A 17912-nucleotide genomic window follows, 5' to 3' on the forward strand; every position below is an offset into this window, starting at 1 on the left:
TGATACAGAGCTATGCTTAGGCCTAATTCTTGACGTTGTACGTAATCTGCGTGCTGAAAAGTGAAACTGAAACCAAATCCCATTCAGTCTATATTTATTTATTTCATTTATTTGATTGGTGTTTTACGCTGTACACGAGAATGTTTCACTTATACGACGGCGGTCAGAATTATGGTGGGAGGAAACCGCGCAGAGCCCGGAGGAAACCAATGACTATCCGCAGGTTGCTGCAGACCGTCCACGTACTGCCGGAGAGGAAGCCAGCATTAGCTTAACGTGAACTCACAGCGACTGCATTGGTGAGAGGTTCCTGTGTCATTTCGCTGCGCTAACGCGCTAAAACTGAGCCACGGAGGCCCCCTATTCAGTCTGTAACAAACCAATGTAAGCTGTCTTGATGCTTTATTTCCTACGAAAACTTATCGAATAAGTAGTTGTTTTAGTATGTTACGGTTAAAAACGTTGCTGTAAATGCGACTATGCGGGTATAATATTCCACCGCCATGGTGTATCGAACATGATTGAACAAAGAACGAATCACACATATACGCTGGTATCTTGCCGTGTGCAATACGTGAAGACGATAAGCAGAGGTAAAACTCGGGTTAAATTGTAATTCTTCGGGTTACTTAGTCATTGTCTGTTATCTTATGTCGATCCGTCTAGGTTTCAGGGTGTGTGTGAGACTGAACAATTTTTATTTTTTGTTTTTATTCTCATTTTATTCAAATTATTGCCAGTTTAGCAACACCTAAAGTACGATATTTGGGCACTTGATAACTCCACCTTATCCCGGCACAGTAATATGGACCAACAGTTGTAAAGCTCAGGTAGTCGATGTTGTTTTGTCCTAAAACTCCCTTTTCATTGTTCATGTGAAAAACAGATTATTCATGAACTCACGTCATATCCTCTACCATGTGACATGAGCCAGGTGACATCTAAACTGTATAACTCTAACGTCTATACCTTGGAGGTAAAATAGAATATTCTACATGTACTTCCATGTCTGTGCATAAATACCACTACCAGTAGCAGTAGTTCAATTAAATTAAACGTTGAGGTCTATTTTCAACAATTCTCGAATTTAATTGAACTACCAGTGGCAGTAAACTAATTATGGACCTATGTTTACGTCTATAAACATGTCTTCTCACAAGTCTAGCTCATCCTAGCATCCGCTCCAGCCATACGTGGAAGGTCTGCCAGCATTCTGCGGATGGTCGTTTGTATTCCCTGGGCTTTGCCCACTGTCCTCTTACCATAATGCTTGCTGCCGTCGTATAAGTGAAATATTCTTAAATACGGCGTAAAACACCAATCAAATAAATGAATCAAATGAATACTTGAGATCAAAGTCTAGTACTATTCAGTATTGTTGTCATTCTGACTTTACACACACTGGGGAAGGTGCTTGCCTTTTAATCTGTAGTATATGAGGTGGTAATTCAGTGAGCTAAATGATCTCCCTCCTTATTTAACATTCTAACATTTACCATGTGGTTCGACCGAATGAATGTATGAAGGTAGTACATTTAATGTTGTAAAATTAATGACTCAGGAGTGTTCAAAACCAGCTATTGATAATCCTATACAATATGTTACATCATTCCTGTTTGAAATCTCCACAACAACACCATGCAACCATGATATCACCCCAAACACCATAAATCTGGTACTGGGTAGAGCCAAATAGCAAAGGTATCAATCCCAGTCAGCCTTTTGGCAGAGTGAACTGCTACAGTTTAAAGCAGATGAAATCCAAGCCCAAATCCTAATTGCATAATTTATTGGGTGGTCATTATTACTTTATAATAAATTTATCTGTACTCTGAGTATGCTCTGGGATCTGTGTGTAATAAAAGTTCTGACCAGACTGGGGTATATATATATTTATCCTAGAGCATATTCACTGGTTCCCAAAGGATAAATGGTTAATCCTCAAGTGCCTGTGCTTTATCTTAATGTTATTTCTACATATTGAGTGACCTCTTGGATCTTTCATAATCATTTTAATTACTATATAACATCCTTTTGAAAATTTTGTCTTATTTTCTTTCTAAGAAATTCAATCGGGTGCATCAGAATGAATGGAGAAGGACCTGAGGCCGGGATTGAGCATGTTGTTGGACTCCTGAGAGGAGGATGGGAATATCTGGCCATGGATAGGAAAATACAAACCTCAAAACAGTTTGCCATGGATCACCCAGTCGCCACTCTCTTTATACTTGTTACCGTGGCAATGTGCTGTATTCCTATTTTCTGCTTCATGGCCTTTGTCTTTGGAAGTATCGTTCTGACATTTGCTGGCTTTGTTTTCCTGGAAAGTAAGTCAGGGATATTTTGTTTTTACCTCCTATACCTCTGAAGTAAAAAATAATGTAAACATCAGTAGCAAGAGCATTAAAACCTGTCTGAAAATACCTATACTTATTAGTATTTTTTCTTAGAGTTTTTGGAGTTAAATGTTTTGGTTGTTATTGTATGGTGGACTTTATCGATCATATTGATAATGTATTTCATCAGTGACATCACACGACATTTTCTAGACCTTATGTTCTGTTCTCAATGAAATTCTTCTGAACTGTACTCATGCAATGTCTATGTGAAAAAAGCAAATCTGACCTTAAAAACCTGTTTCAGAGCCAGAAAAAACATTGCTGTGATGTCCATGATGACATACATTATCAAAATGATCCATAAAGCCCATCATACAATCAAATTTCATTTAATTAAAAAAATATATGTAATAATAAAATGGTATTTACAAATACAGTTTTCAACATTTGGCCTCTCTGTGGAAACTTTATAACTTCAGTCACATCATTTGGATGAGCGGCCTATAATTTCACATGCTAGTGCATTTGAAGTGAACACTCACTGAATTGGCTTTGACTTACGTTTTCTCACTGAACACCAATCAGGCAAATAGGTTAAAGCATCTGTGGTAATCACACTATGTGTTCTGTCATCTCTGGTTATGTACAGGTGCTATGCTGTGTTTGTGTTGACAGGTACTGTGGTGACATTGGCAGCAGTCGTCCTAGGAGCTGTACTTTTCCTCGTTTCTCTCTTCTCTGTGGGATTCAGCACTTTCATCGTACTTGCCTTTTACTTGATCAGTTTTGGGCACAATATGGTGCAGAGTGTGATCAACAGATACCAGCAGATGACTGACCATGACAATACAGAGGTCAGCAGTACCAGCAGTGATACAGATGGAGTGGGTGAACCCGTGTACGATGGGAATGGTTGCCCAAAAAACAGCAAACACTTAATACACAATCCCATTGAAATCAGATCATACATAAACCTATCCTATGTGCTAGAAATTACCCAAGCTGTTGAGTGGTTGTCAGTAATTTAGCCAATCGGAGATCAGTTTGTGATTGTCTTTTTCCAGGACTTATATCGATACAGGATACTGGGGATTCTTAAGAGGCTGGGTATTGTTAAAATGTTACATCATTGTTATTGTACTGGGTTACATGTGATCAAATCATAAAAAGAAGGATAAATGCAGAGTGTTCCTCCTGCCTCAGGCAAGATACATGCACTGCACAATTTATTTATACGTTTGGGCCGAAATCTGCTCACCCTATGAAATTCAGACAATGTGATAAGTATGAGCAACTGATCAATGCAATTTCGAAAGAATGCAAGAATACACAAATAGGCTTTGCAGTGCGGAACAATTAGCATTTATCCCCATTTAAATTTGACTATTCTGTTCTTAATAAATTATTGATAAATTCATACTGTACATTGATTAGTTACATTAGTTTTAGTCTGATACTTGTATGTATGTATGAGTTATATCGTGTTCTCTGGAGTGCATTTGCCAAGACCAAAATAAATTTAATCTAATTAATGCTTGTAAATATTTGGAGTTAAAACTCACTGATTTATTTTGGACAGGTAAATGAGGATGTGATATTAAACCAGTCTGAAGTTTTCTAATACAATTTCACTCTTCATTTCTTATTAGTTGATTTGCAGTCCATGGAATTCTGAAAATGAATTTCTAATGTTGTGCCTAAGGGGGAACTCTAAATAGGCTCAGCTGTGTGTATGTAGCACTTTGCTATATGATATTCATCTTGAAACAGGATAGTGTGAAAAAATAAGTGCTTGGTCTTGATATATTGACAGTAGAGTGTTACACAAATATAAGCTCAGTGTTTGATTTAAACAGTGTTCTTTGGATTTCTGTGGACACCACTGGGAAAGTGTGTTCCATGTTCTCTGAATACACTGTACACAACACAATGGTCTCTTTATATCAAACATGTTTGTCTTTTGTCAATTTTGCTCTGAGTTGTCAAAATACGTGTTGGTATCTACATGTAGTTAGTGGCCTTAGGGATTTATATGTTCTTAACAGCAACTGATGTGACTTTTGTGATGGTTTTTGTATGTCCTATTGGTGCATGGCACGTGTCTTGTGTATTACTGGGTTATGAATATTCATTTTATTACCTACTTGTTCAGTTTGTCTGAAAGCATGTAATCTGCAGATTGGCTTACTAGGGCGACCGCTGAAACTGGTGTATGTATATATTTAATGCATACATGTATTTGATATCTGTATGAACCTATTAACTATAAACTATGAAATGGTCACCTAGTATGGTTTGCATTAGACATTTCCTCTTCTGTCCATCATTTCAAGTCACTTACTCTCTTCATCCTTCTTTCTTCCAGATATGTGAATTGTTTTCCTCTTTTACTGTCAGCATACACAATTTAATTGTTTACATTTTTTTTACAGGTAAAATATGCCACCTTTAATAGTAAGCATATTGTTTGGTTTTTATGTGCAGTTTTTACCCAGGTCGTGTAACATATGTATTATACTGGTGTACTTTTTCAACATGTGCAAAGGTAACTTCTGGAGCAGATGTCAGTATCACTATAGAACTTTTAAGACCTGGGTTCTTGAAAGTATGGTGTGAAATAGAAGTCAATTGTACAAATAAAAGAAGCTGTGTAGACAGATTTAAGTCAGACGAGCAAATTTTAAAAAAATGTTGAAATATAAGACTGCGGTACTAATGTTTGCAGCCAGTTAAACTTGTTCACATTAGTAGGACTTGTTTGTTGTTACGTTCTTATTCTTGTAAAATGGAAATAATTGGTGTTTCTTATTGAATTTTTCTGAATACTGTTTTATGGACACATTTGTAGCTTATGTACAAGTCAGATTCTGTATGTAAAGACCTGAGTCTGTTGTTAAAACACTCACTCATATCACAGCTACATACAATGCTTTTCTTGGGAATTTTTAGTTCTTTTGTATATTTTGAGATAAAAAGGAAGTGAGGTGAGGTATTGTGATGATGCAGGACATTGACAAAAATGTCAGTGTTTGAGTAGACTTTTTTTTGTTTAATTTGCTGTGTATGGTTGTATGTAATGTGATGATTGTGGTTTGTTGTGTTCAAGGTCAGATGTACACCTCAAAGACTGGGTCACACTTTTGTGTTTCTCAGTCTGTTAACTAGGTGCTATTATCTTCAGACTAAGCAGCAAAGATAATTTACAGTAAGTGTATTTGTATGGCTTTATTTACAAGTTGCTGGTGTAAGACTGTGTACTTTACTTCAAAGATCCTCCTGATAAAAACAGTGCACCGCAAAAATGTCGTATTGAGTTCATGGGAATGACAAGCAAACTTTGATGTGGTACACAGTTTTGTATTAAATTCATATGAATAAATGTAATGAGTGATGGGTGAAGTGATTCCATCAAATGGATGCAATACAACCATTACCACACAAATGTTCCAAGAAAGACAGTTCTGGTGTATTGTGCACTTTGTGCACATGTTGAACAGGCAAATAATATAATGCAGTTTTGTTTTTTTTTTTGTAAGCTGTATTAAACTACTTGTTATTTTCTGTGACCAATAAGGCTTTGGTTTATATGTTTTTACAAGATATGTTTCCGTTGAAAATCAGTGTTAAATGGAAACCTTCTCCGACCTCGCCCCCGCAAGATGGAATACGATTTCACAGAATTCGACAAATGAAAGAATATAAGTGTAACATTATACGCAGTCACTGTGTTTTAAGTACGTGTTGAACATTTAACAAAACTACATTGTACATCTGGCTTTAATACGCTGGCTTGCTACAGCAGGCAGGCCAATGGCCAGTGAGGTTGAAAGTTCGAATCCATCTCTAACTACTTTAGCTGCGGCATTAAATCAAAAGGTTTATTTATTTATTTGAGATCCCTGGCAAAGTTTGGTGTGTTACTTTGTGCACTTCAAAGTCCCCCACCTATCAATCTGAGCCCCATCATGCACGTCAAACATTATTCAATCCTGACATTAACGCTGATTGGGTAAATCTTTAAAAATGTTCACTACCACAAAGGTGTGTAAAGTAAACTGTTTGGACATACAAGGTTTTTCTATGAATGGAATGTTGCACTCTATTATAGGGTACATTACAATGGGGATGGACTGACCATAGTTGCCACATGTTATAATCTCTAAGACTTGCTATTGAAGATTGATAGTGTATGCACTAAAAGTCATGAATAAGGTGGAGCTCCTCCCCTCATCACTAAACCACATCATCATGGACCAAAGAAATGATCCACTAAACTAAGTCAGAGTCGTGGTCATCAAGCTAAGAAGATACAGAAATGTTTGTCACATGTTACGCAGGTGTTCACACTTCACTAATCATTTACATGTACCATACACACATGTATTCCAATCGTTTTCTTTACAATATAATTTAGGATATTTCACGGTATAAGCGGAAGTTGGCATGCTGAAGATTGGAAAAAACACGGCTAAGGTACCTAGTGAAAAGCAGGATGCGAATATGGACGTTCAGGTGGCAAATGTATCCACCGAACGGCTGGAATTGCATCCACAATCTGTCAATCATAGAATGGCCTTATTGGAACTCTTTGGTATGTGCATTCCAAAGTTCTGACTAACTTGTCATTTATTTGATTTATTCTTTATGCCTAACTGAAGAATATTTCATTCATTTGACGGAGGCCAGCATTATGGTGAGAGGAAACTGGGCAAAGCCCAGAGGAAACCCATGACCATCAGCAAGTTACTGGCAGACATTTGCACATACAACTGACGAGGACTTGAACTTACAGAGGCCTCATCTGTGCATGAGAGGCTCAAGAGTCATTGTTAACTTTTAATATCAATGTGTGGAAATACAATCACATTTTTCCATGGGCGACAAATTCGGACAATGACGTACTGATATCCCACTGCATCAGAAGCTGTAAAATATGGGGGCCTGAGAGAAATTCAGCCTCACGATTTTCTGCAGTGGAGCAATATTTTATACTAGGCAGGCCCCCTGGCCATTGCCTAATTTGATATTTTGTTACAACCACCATCACTCTGTAAATAGTTTCAGTGGACCCCTATGATAGAAAGACTTGAATGGTTTCATTTCAGATTACAAGTATTCATTTATTTAACTGGAGTAATTTCATTTTTGCAAATGTGTTCCAAGAGAAATTTGTGTTGAATCTGATACAAAGCTGCCCATATCATAAGCATTCTAACAGACAGGCTGTACATGCACCTAACAAAATCAATCCTTGGTTGATTTGAAAAGAGATGAAACAATTTATACAGTAATCACATAAAGCCTTGTTCAATGTAAACATATTTTTGATCAAAAATGGTTCTCTGCATTGAAGAATTGTTCAAGCTTTGCAATAAGTGCTCTACACAGCTATACATTAGCAGTTAATATACATCTAGGATGTACTGACGCAAGTCAGATGCGTAGATCACATTCAAATCCTACTGAATACATACCACCTCACATGATACAACCAACTGCATACACACAGGCTGAAGGATATGCTAAAGCAATGCAGAACTTCATGTATTTTGTCTAAAGTTAAGTTGTGCAAGTTATCAAAATAAACAACACCTGTGAAGCAACACTGCCTGCTTGCAGTAGGTTAGCACACACCAAGATAATATAATGGAAATAAATGGTTTCATTCATTTCCCTTAAGTTATATCCAGATGCTGGGGCAATCTTCCTGCTAAATCAAGCTGGTACCAAGCTGTGTAAAAACACACAGAGTTATGCTTTTGTGCTGCGACTCTTACATATGGATTCATAGATTTACAAGCACTTAAACACAAATAGAGCAGCCTATCACAAAAATGAACAAATGAGACACAAAAAGATTGCATCTAAAACATGGTGCTTAAAGACAGATGCTGGAGAGCTTTCATGTAATCTTGTTCAGCACAATGAATTTGTAACATATACTTTGCACGTTAAAAAAGAACAAAAAAAAAAAAAAAAACTTCCGAAAGAGAAATTGATACAGAAGTAGATCAAATATATCCAGCTGTTAATGTCTGAAAATTATTTAAAAAATCCTTTAATGTATCGTATTTCAAAATATGGCATTAAAACAGTAGTGTATTTTACACAAAATCATACAAGCATTTGCCTCTTTAATATGACAATTCTGTTCAGTACATAAAAGAAGTTAAACAGTGCTTTGGATTTCTGACTCACATCATTGAAGACTTAAAACTGAATGCAGTATACATGTATATACTAACCTGATGACAGTTGTGGATTGCCTGGTTCAAAATCTTGTGAAACAAGAACACTGTGAGAATGATGGAGTTAAATTTCCACACTCATTTCCACACTCGTAATTTTTTAATTATTACAGTAAATCTGCTTCATTTTTTATTAATTATCCTTACAGCAGTAAACAAACTAAGTTCAGCACCCACACACACCATAACATACTCAAAATAACAAAACAATCTTGCCACATATTGGGGTCTATGAGTTGTCAACAGAAAACATGGGATTAAGAACATGACTGGTTCACAACAAACCTTTTCATATATTGTTTTTGAAATAAGTAAATGTAACTAGCAAACTTTTTGTCCATACTTACACTCTTCACTTACACTAAAGTATGCATATACTCTTAAGCATGCAGTCTGACCTGAACAGTATCAGGCTGTGTAGATATACATGTATACGTATATGTGGACGTATCCCAAACACATTCAGCACTTGTTTCTTCCAATATGAAGATGGTTCATGACATACTTGCACTACATACGAGTAATAATAAAACAGTGTCACATGCATAATAATGCCCATGCACAAGGCCAAAAGTAGACTTAATTATACAAGATTAACAATATTTAAAATATAGCTTTAAAGAATATAATACAATATGATACACTGTACATACAGTAAGAAAACAAAAAGGGAAGAAGAAATGCATGTAGGGTCTACATCAATCAGCCGTTGTATGCAATAATATCGAATCATGAACTCCTGTATAATTGAATACATATACATGTACCACAACAACAAACTTTTCATGCTGATCAATTCTTAAGTTACAGTCAGCTTAACTCTTAATATACATGTGAGACACACTTTGACTATGGGTTGAAGGAAATTATATGGTCAATACATGAAAGATACATTGTACATCCTATTGGTAAACCTTTCAACAACATGCAAATCTGATAGTTAGATCCAAATCATTCAACCCATGACAATAAGCCAAGGTAAGGGATGTCTCTGGTGGGTGAGATACCAAAAAGCCAAAGTTTTACCAGTAAGTTGGCAACTTTTACTCTTTCACCTGTTGAATGTACCACTTACCATTCAAACTAACACCTATTATATGATACTCGGCACATTTTCAAATGCAACAAAATAAAAATCACTGATATATTTGGCCGCAAGAATACTAGAGAGAAAATGCATATGAAGTGATTTTTACAACCTGTATGCAATTTATTTGCACAGCCATTGAAGCAAGGATCATCTAAAATTGCTTCTTGAATGATTCTCTGGGCACTGTCAAAGAGTTTTAAAGGTTTTATTTATTTACTTGATTGGTGTTTTATGTCGTACTCAAGAATGTTTCACTTTTACGACAGCGGCCAGCATCATGGTGGGAGGAAACCAGGCAGAGCCCAGGGGAAACCCACGGATATTCACAGGTTGATGGCAGGCCTTCCCACTTATGGCTGGAGAGGAAGCCAGCATGAACTGGACTTGAATTCACAGCGACCGCATTGGTGAGAGGCTTCTGGGTCATTATGCTGCGCTAGTGCACTAACCACCTAAGCCACAGAGACCCCCTTAAAGGTTTTTAGTGATTACACGGTTGCTTCACATGCAACCACAGTGACAAACCAAACTCAAGTCCATTTATACACATTCTCATCTGTGATCAGAGGGACATTGGTGCCAATATACTAACAAAGCAATCAAGAGAAGACAAGGTAAGATATATAAATGTACAATGACATACATGTGTATACAACTTTCTTGATCACATTTCATACTCAAGACTTATCATTCACATAGTCCACTGAGATTAACATGCTGACTCTTTTAAGATAAAATTTCAGAATAAACTAAATACAGGTAATATAAATAGGCAGTGGGTGATTTACAGGATGAATTATAACAAATGAAAGCCACTCAAACAATGGAATGACGGCATTAATGTAAGATAACAATTACTCTGCATCCACAATATCCTAGAACGTTTCTCTCAAATCTGCTAAACTTCCTGCACATAGCTGAGCTTCATAGCCCAATTGTCAATATCACCAAAGTTACCTCCCCTTACTTGCCACATTTGCCATTAGTCTATTTACTGGATACTAAGTTATCTTATTTGAGCGTTCAGTCTGAAATGCGAGTATGGACAAGGGTAATCGTTCAAAAGCACCATAGAAAAAGCTGATATCACACTACGCTTTATCATCTGTCATTTCCAAGAACTGAGCATAAACATCTCGCGTACACTCGCCTTTGCTGTTGAAGACAAACTTGTAGTAACTCCCATCCGCGCAGATCACTGCAATGCAAATAAGTAGAGTATTAACCCATGTTTGATAACAGGTATGATCACATTTATCTTTAAGACCCAATCCATTGGTTTGTGAACTACTGACAGCTGTTATGAAACAGTAACATACTACAGCAATTCTTGGAGTGACTTCTTTTGGGTGAAACCGGGCCATACCAAAGTTTATAAAAATGGTTATTGTTTCTGCCTCTCCTGGCGCTCAGCGCTGAGAAGTTAGAGCAAGGAAACAGGAAGGGTTGGCCCGGTGTCAGTATAATGTGATTGGGTGAGGTGTCATGTCTAGTGCCTTCGGCATGATACTTCAGAGGTGGCAGCACTTTGTCGGCATGGATTCGCCCTGTCACAAGAAGACACAAAATATGTACACATAAAAATGACTTCTGTTTGTCATGTGACTGAAAAATTGTTAAGCACAACGTTAAACCTTAAGCAAACATTCATTCATTCTTCTGGGTTGGTTATGTTCCTCATTTTTTCCCCTACAGCCCCTACTGCACTTGCTTATCCTACGCATGTATTTCAGGTAATTTTTTTACACAGATTATGACAAAAGTTTTACACATATCATGTATTTTATAGAAAATACAACTAAAAAGCTTTCCCTTCTGCATGTCTCAACTATTTCTATAAATTCATGTGGGTATTCTTGTGAATGTTTTTCATTTAAGACAGTATTATTACAACTTTTTTGGCAAGTTTTGTGTTCTGATGTTTCTTAAACCTGGAACCAGAATGACTCATTTAGGACACAATTGTGCCATAGAAAAATTTAAATCGAAACGTGCATAATTATCAGTCATTTCCATTTCCATCAGCTTCACAGCAATGAGGGCCAGAAACCATCTTTTAACATGTGATATACATGCATTCTTCATACAAACAGTAGACAAGGACGATTTCTATAACAATGGAAATTGGCTTCCTTGATGACCACAAGAGTTGCCCATATACTGAACTGTTTCAGGCTCTGTATCATACACTTCCCCATTGAGTCACTTTTCTAACAAAAAGCAGACAAAGTATGATCTTGCCATGTCACTGGTTTTGGTGCATCACAATGCTACCTGACTGATGTAACTGCTGCCAAAAGTTTCACTCTCATGTTTAATGGACTTTACCAGGAGTCTGTATTTCAGCAGGGATATTTCTTACCTATGACAGCATTTGGATCAGACCCAAAGGCACAAACACAATGTGACCCCCCTGGAACCTGGAACTTGGAGAAACTCCACTTTGAGCTAAAATACTTGGGTAGAAAACTGGCTGAAGCTAAGCTACAAACAGACAAAATACATCATCCTTAAACTTGTCAGATACTTCACTAAACAAACCAGACACAATTTTCCTTTCCTAAAGGCATGGCCATAAATTTATCTAACATACAGTTTTGAACATGTTTTGTTAGTGTAATACACTACAAGTTTCAAAATTCAAGACAGTGAGCAAACATTAACATTCCACAAAAAATGCAGGCCCACATTAGACACAAGTATTTTCTTTATGGATTTTATTGCAAATAATGTTGCTTCATAGCATCATAACCCAAATTAAGTAAGTGTTGTTTATAAATAATGTTACAATGTATCATTAAAGTTGCCTCTGAGAGGGTAGATCATTATCAAAACTAAAGGTGACATACTGATAGCACAAAATTTATACTCATGTAGAAATGAAAACTCAGGGATTGCATGCCTGACAGCCCAAAAAATTCAAGGACTTTTCAAGTTGTGTTGGTGCCATAACCTTCAGTCAGTGCAGACATCACTGATAATCAGACAACCCAGCACTGATTCTTATAAATTTTCCACTGTCCGTCAGAATAAAAAGCGCCGCTTAAAATATTTTCGCGCACTGTACGTGTAAAAAGTGCCACTGTCAGTCACATGTAGTCCAGGGCAGACTTGCACATATTGGAGATATCTATACTTCAGAGACACACAATCAGCAGTATGCCCGATTGACACTTCTGGCATCGCACACAAGCCAGTCCGTGAAATCTGGGAACTGCAGCCATTCATCGTTAAAACGACAGTTGCCTGGCACCTCTAATGCTTTTTTTCAAGCACCAAATCAGTCTCAATGACTACAGCATAAGTTCTTCCCGTCAAACCAAAAAATGGTCATCTTAGTGCCCTCTGGCAAAGAAAAGGAAATCTGTAGTGGCACAAAACTATGACTATGTACATACCATTGGCGGCTGCTTTAGTTGCATGCCCGTTGCCAATTGATTCATAGATTCTTACCACCGAATATCTTTCTTCACGTGACACAAACAAAATCAAGTACTTTCAAGGACCTCCACAAAAAATGGTCAAATTCAAGCACTTTCCAGTCCCTGAATCACCAAAATAAAATTTCAAGGACCCGTGCAAACCCTGAAAACTTATCCAAGCAATATGTATCAACATCAAAAAACATGCACACCTGGACTGTTTGTTTCTTTTTGGATCTTCTGTTGAAAATATATGCACCGTACCATGGTCACTAGAGACACACAACAACGTGGAATCCTGATTAAAGTTGATGCTACAAAGTTGAAAACAACAACAAAGTATATAATGAGAGGCATACAACAGTTTTCATTGCTTGTCAAGTGATATCATATTACATTTTTCTAATAGGCAAATTCATTTCATTAGCCAAGGAGAACCTAGCCTTTGATTTGTAAGGCTGAGTGTTTGAACCCAGTTCTCCACATTTCTCTACCCATAAAACTTTACTGTTATTGTCTAAACCAACAGTAAATTAAATTCATTTCTAACATCGGCTTGTTACACAGTTTTCAGTACTTGATAAATTACTACACTGTTATATGTTGATGGCAAGACTGTAAAAAAAAAAAAAAATACTTATAGGCCCAGACAAAACCTACCAGTATATATTGGCATGGTTAGCCCCTCTTCTTAACTCATGTAGCTGTGTCGCTGTTGATGTGTCAAACACTCTTATCAATGTACCCTACAAGTACAATTCACAACAAATTAAATCCTGATGTTAATAAGAAGAATGTTTTGTACCTTTAAGGAAGACGATTCCCAACAGTTGTCCCAAACATATTCTACAAACCTTTCAGGACCATAGCAAATGTTGAAAGACAACTTTATCTTAGATGTAAGTAAACATTGAAAAAAAATCTCCTTATCTATTCATATCTTCTGGTTTGTGGAATGTGGTAACAATAGTTTGACAAAATAATTCTGTAAACATAACTTCCACTCCAGTGTTTCAGCTAAAGTACCTTTTCTGATGATGTAGCTAGCCGTGTCCCCTGCAGATTAAGGGCTATACAGCTAAGCTGGGCCTCGTGGGCGGGGATATCTACAGGGGACTTTTCTGTGTTTGCTAGGTCTACCAGCTGAACATGACCTGTCTTCCTACCAGGGTAAGCCAGCAGGGAGTTGTTGCCATTTGGACACAACTCGCACAGACCTGTAGGAGAAAAACAGACATGCTAAATTCACTTTACAGTCATGCCACCAGTATTCTTACATAAAGCCTAAAGAAGGCATTTTATTATTTATTTATTTATTTGACATGCTGTACTCAAGTATATTCACTTTATATAAAACAACAACCGACATTATGGCAGGAGGAAACACACAGGCAAAGCCCAGGGAAAACCCATGACCATCAGCCGGTGACTGCCACACCTTCCTACATACAACCAGTGAGGTCAGCATGAGCTGGACTTCAATTCACAGCGACCGCATTGGTGAGAGGCTCCTGTGTTATTGTGTTCCACTGGCACTTAAACCACCTCAGCCACAGAGGCCCCAGAAGGCACTTTAACAGTTTAAGCCAATAAAGCGAAAGAAACAAACGGAATAGAAAATCACTTGTATAGTGTACTGGTCTTGGTAGGTTAGATTAATTGTTGATTGACTGATTGCTAATTTTTTTCATTTACATCAGAAACCTGACAACCTCTTGGCAGCTGAAATATCAAGAACTGGATTCCGACGTGTGGTCAATTAAATCCACATGTAATGATTAATACAATGTACATGCTACTGACAATTTATCTAGTCACACCAAAGAAATTTCATGAAAAGCAGATATTCTGGATTAATCTGAAGTCTGAAAACATTAAAAAATCTCAGACTGTTCACAGTGTTTCACACGTACCTTTTGTGTTTTGGCAAGTTTCAAAGACATGAAGCTGTTGTGGATTTTGTGTAAATGTATAAACTTTGATTATTGCATCTAAAACAGCTACGATTCTGAAACAAAAAACAGAAGAATATTATTTAAAGAGTCACAAAAAAAAAATTCTAAAAGTTTTGAATGTACATCGAATTCTGACCAGTGAACTGTAAGGACCTTGTTTTCAATTAAAATACAACAAAGGTCATTTCAAAAGACATAGATGACACAGGAAACATAAGGTTAAAGTAGATAATTTTCAGGATTATAAAGGAATACATACCGATCCCTCCTCAATCTGACACTTCTGACTTCTGAGGAAAATTCTAACTCTATCACATGTTTTTTCTTCAGGTCATCCCAAACCATAACTGCAAAATCAAGCAAATTTTTAAGATGTTATCATGTACAAAATCACATTTTACCATAGTAGCATGCAAGATAAATTCATGCTATACTGGTTCACAAAATGCATGTGCTTGTGTGTGTGATATATGTAACTAAATGGTGTAGTGCTATTCCAATGTGGTACATGTAAGCAGTGCATACATACACCTTTATAAAGCATGACCTTCAAATAGCTATTTGCAACTGAAACATGCAGATATAACATTCTGATCTAATATAGCTGGCACTTTACCTTTGTTAGGGGGATATTTGGGGTTTTTTCCCACCTCCAACTAATGCCAAGTAATTGCAACGAAATAACATTTCAACATGACCAATGCCTCCATCTGGGAAATCTGAAAACATATACAAATACAGATAAAAATAATTGCCTACTCAGTACCAGTAATAATCACTCTGAAAGATATAACAGTTGGCATAAATATATAATTTACTCCATTCACATATAATTACAATCACATACAAAAAATTTACTGTATCAACCATTCAAACAAATCAAAACACCCCATCATAATTCATAAAATACTCGCCTTGTCTTTCTTTTTCTTTCAGTGGATCTGCATTGTAAACACGAAATCCGTTTTCCATCCCACATGCAAAACAGCCTGTTCAGTAAAGAAGACATACACATGAAATACTTAGTAAATACTGATATCTTAATATTCTTCTTACAATAACATTTGCACAGGAAAAATGGTAAATAATTCCACCATCAGAGGAAGACCTGTACACTTACACCAAGAGATTTTGTGTCAAATTTCTGCCACCAAGATGATATGAGACAGTTACCAAAAATCTACAGCCTACATCTGATCAAATTGCTTGTGAGCCAGAAGATATAACACCTTGACCAGGAAATAATATTTATGTTACAAAAATTCTTGTTTGGAAACATTTTTAAATGATGATAGAAAAGATTTACAGATTAGCATGTAAATGTTACCTTCCTAATACACAAGCATGGAAGTCACAATTCACAGGATCATACGGCCATCATACAGTGTGACAAACAGCTTATAATGTAATTATGGACTAAGTTTAATGATATAATGCAGAGGTATATCTTAAGAAATGAGTAATATTTACCTGCCCACAAGTTAATCTAAGGTGAAATATTTGTCTGCCTTGCATAAAGTAAAAGTATGCATAAAACAGAAAGCTACAAGACGTATAAGTGAAATTACTCGAGTAGGGCGTAAACCCCAATCGAATAAATAAATAAATAAATAAAGCTACAAGGCACACACAACTGAGTCATGCATAATCCTTACCCCTAATGTACATGTACAAGGAACTTTTTTCATTTTTCTTTCCTATCAGCAGTCGGTGAAAGTTGGCCAGATTTCAGAATTCTAGGACACACTTAATTGATTCCACTTGAGGAATAACACTAGGCAGCGATTTTATTGCAAAGAACTTCTATTATGTCAGGAAAGCAATGTTCGCATGGTGTCACCATGTTTTGGCCAATATTTTTCTCAAGCGAATAGTAAGAAAAATATAGGCACTCATGTTACAATGTTGCTATCCTTGACCTGAAATATTGACTGTTATGCAATAATTTGAGGACTTCTGTTTTTACGACCAAACATCATGACACTTAAAACCTAATTTTGAGGAACAAAGCTTGTTTCTGAGCCTGGAATTATTCAATGCTGGCATTCAAAGTAAATACACACATCAAATAAATTACAAATAATAAACAGGGATGTCAACAGACTGGCTTACTGTTCATGACAGTTGTGAATATATTCACCTGGTTTTGGGTTAACTCCTTTGAGCCATTACTGTTTAAGGTGATTTTGAAACGTTATGAGAATATTTGACAACAATTTTCTCTGTGACTCAGAAAAAGGTTAAAACATAACTAACTAGATACAATGAAATGATGTCGAACAGTTGGTATCAGTGACACTAACAACATATAGCGTGCGTGGTATTGTAATGTTCGAGCAAACAGCCTACAGGCTCATGGTATTTATCACCGCTGTAAGAATGTCATTTGTTGGAAAGAAAAACAGAAGTATATATAACAATAGCTTGATCGGCAACATACGCTGATTAATCATACAAACTGTTGTTCGAAGGCTTTGTTTTAAGAAGTGGCAGAGACAAAAAGTTTTACTGGATGTAATGTCGCAGCTGTCAAGAAAGCCGTTCAAAGGGGGAGTGTCAACATCAACAGCAGACGACACCGAAGTAAGGAACACGTGAAACCTTCGACGGTATCACATTTTTCTGACATAACTCAGCACAGATTAACATGGGCTTTTGCTTCACCTTGATCTTGGTTCCATCCTGCATACAGAAGGCCGTTCCCGTGAGGATTTGATGTGCCTAAATTCATAGTATCCCCCTTTCCTTTGTTGAACTAGCATCAAAACATTTACGTTTCGACAACCGGAAGTTGTCTGTATCTTCCGTGTCGCAATGATTTGTGGGACAGATATTCAACCCGTTTCACTCGTACGTTT

At 36.7% G+C, this 17912-nt stretch overlaps 2 protein-coding genes across 3 annotated transcripts; one reads left to right on the forward strand and one right to left on the reverse strand.

Moving 5' to 3' along the window:
* Window positions 1–163: 163 nt before the first annotated feature.
* Window positions 164–5906, forward strand: LOC135477930 (uncharacterized). 2 transcript variants are annotated; one of them, XM_064758165.1, is made up of 3 exons: window positions 164–299; window positions 2065–2327; window positions 3015–5906. In XM_064758165.1, the coding sequence occupies exons 2-3, from the start codon at window positions 2087–2089 to the stop codon at window positions 3365–3367; spliced, it is 594 nt and encodes a 197-aa protein (XP_064614235.1). In that variant the 5' UTR covers window positions 164–299; window positions 2065–2086; the 3' UTR covers window positions 3368–5906. The 2 variants fall into 2 exon arrangements, with proteins under 2 accessions (XP_064614235.1, XP_064614226.1); XM_064758156.1 differs by lacking the exon at window positions 164–299 and adding an exon at window positions 380–593.
* A 1556-nt stretch (window positions 5907–7462) lies between these two features.
* On the reverse strand, window positions 7463–17835 carry LOC135468210 (WD repeat domain phosphoinositide-interacting protein 3-like). Its single transcript, XM_064746337.1, is given in 11 exon segments — window positions 7463–10875; window positions 12040–12161; window positions 13312–13413; window positions 13760–13845; window positions 14126–14316; window positions 15013–15107; window positions 15314–15401; window positions 15671–15692; window positions 15694–15773; window positions 15969–16043; window positions 17719–17835. Coding segments are annotated over 11 exon segments (1035 nt in total). The 5' UTR covers window positions 17786–17835; the 3' UTR covers window positions 7463–10768.
* Window positions 17836–17912: the final 77 nt, after the last annotated feature.

This window comes from Liolophura sinensis, chromosome 1 (genome assembly GCF_032854445.1).
Source record: "Liolophura sinensis isolate JHLJ2023 chromosome 1, CUHK_Ljap_v2, whole genome shotgun sequence".
NCBI lineage: Eukaryota > Metazoa > Mollusca > Polyplacophora > Chitonida > Chitonidae > Liolophura > Liolophura sinensis.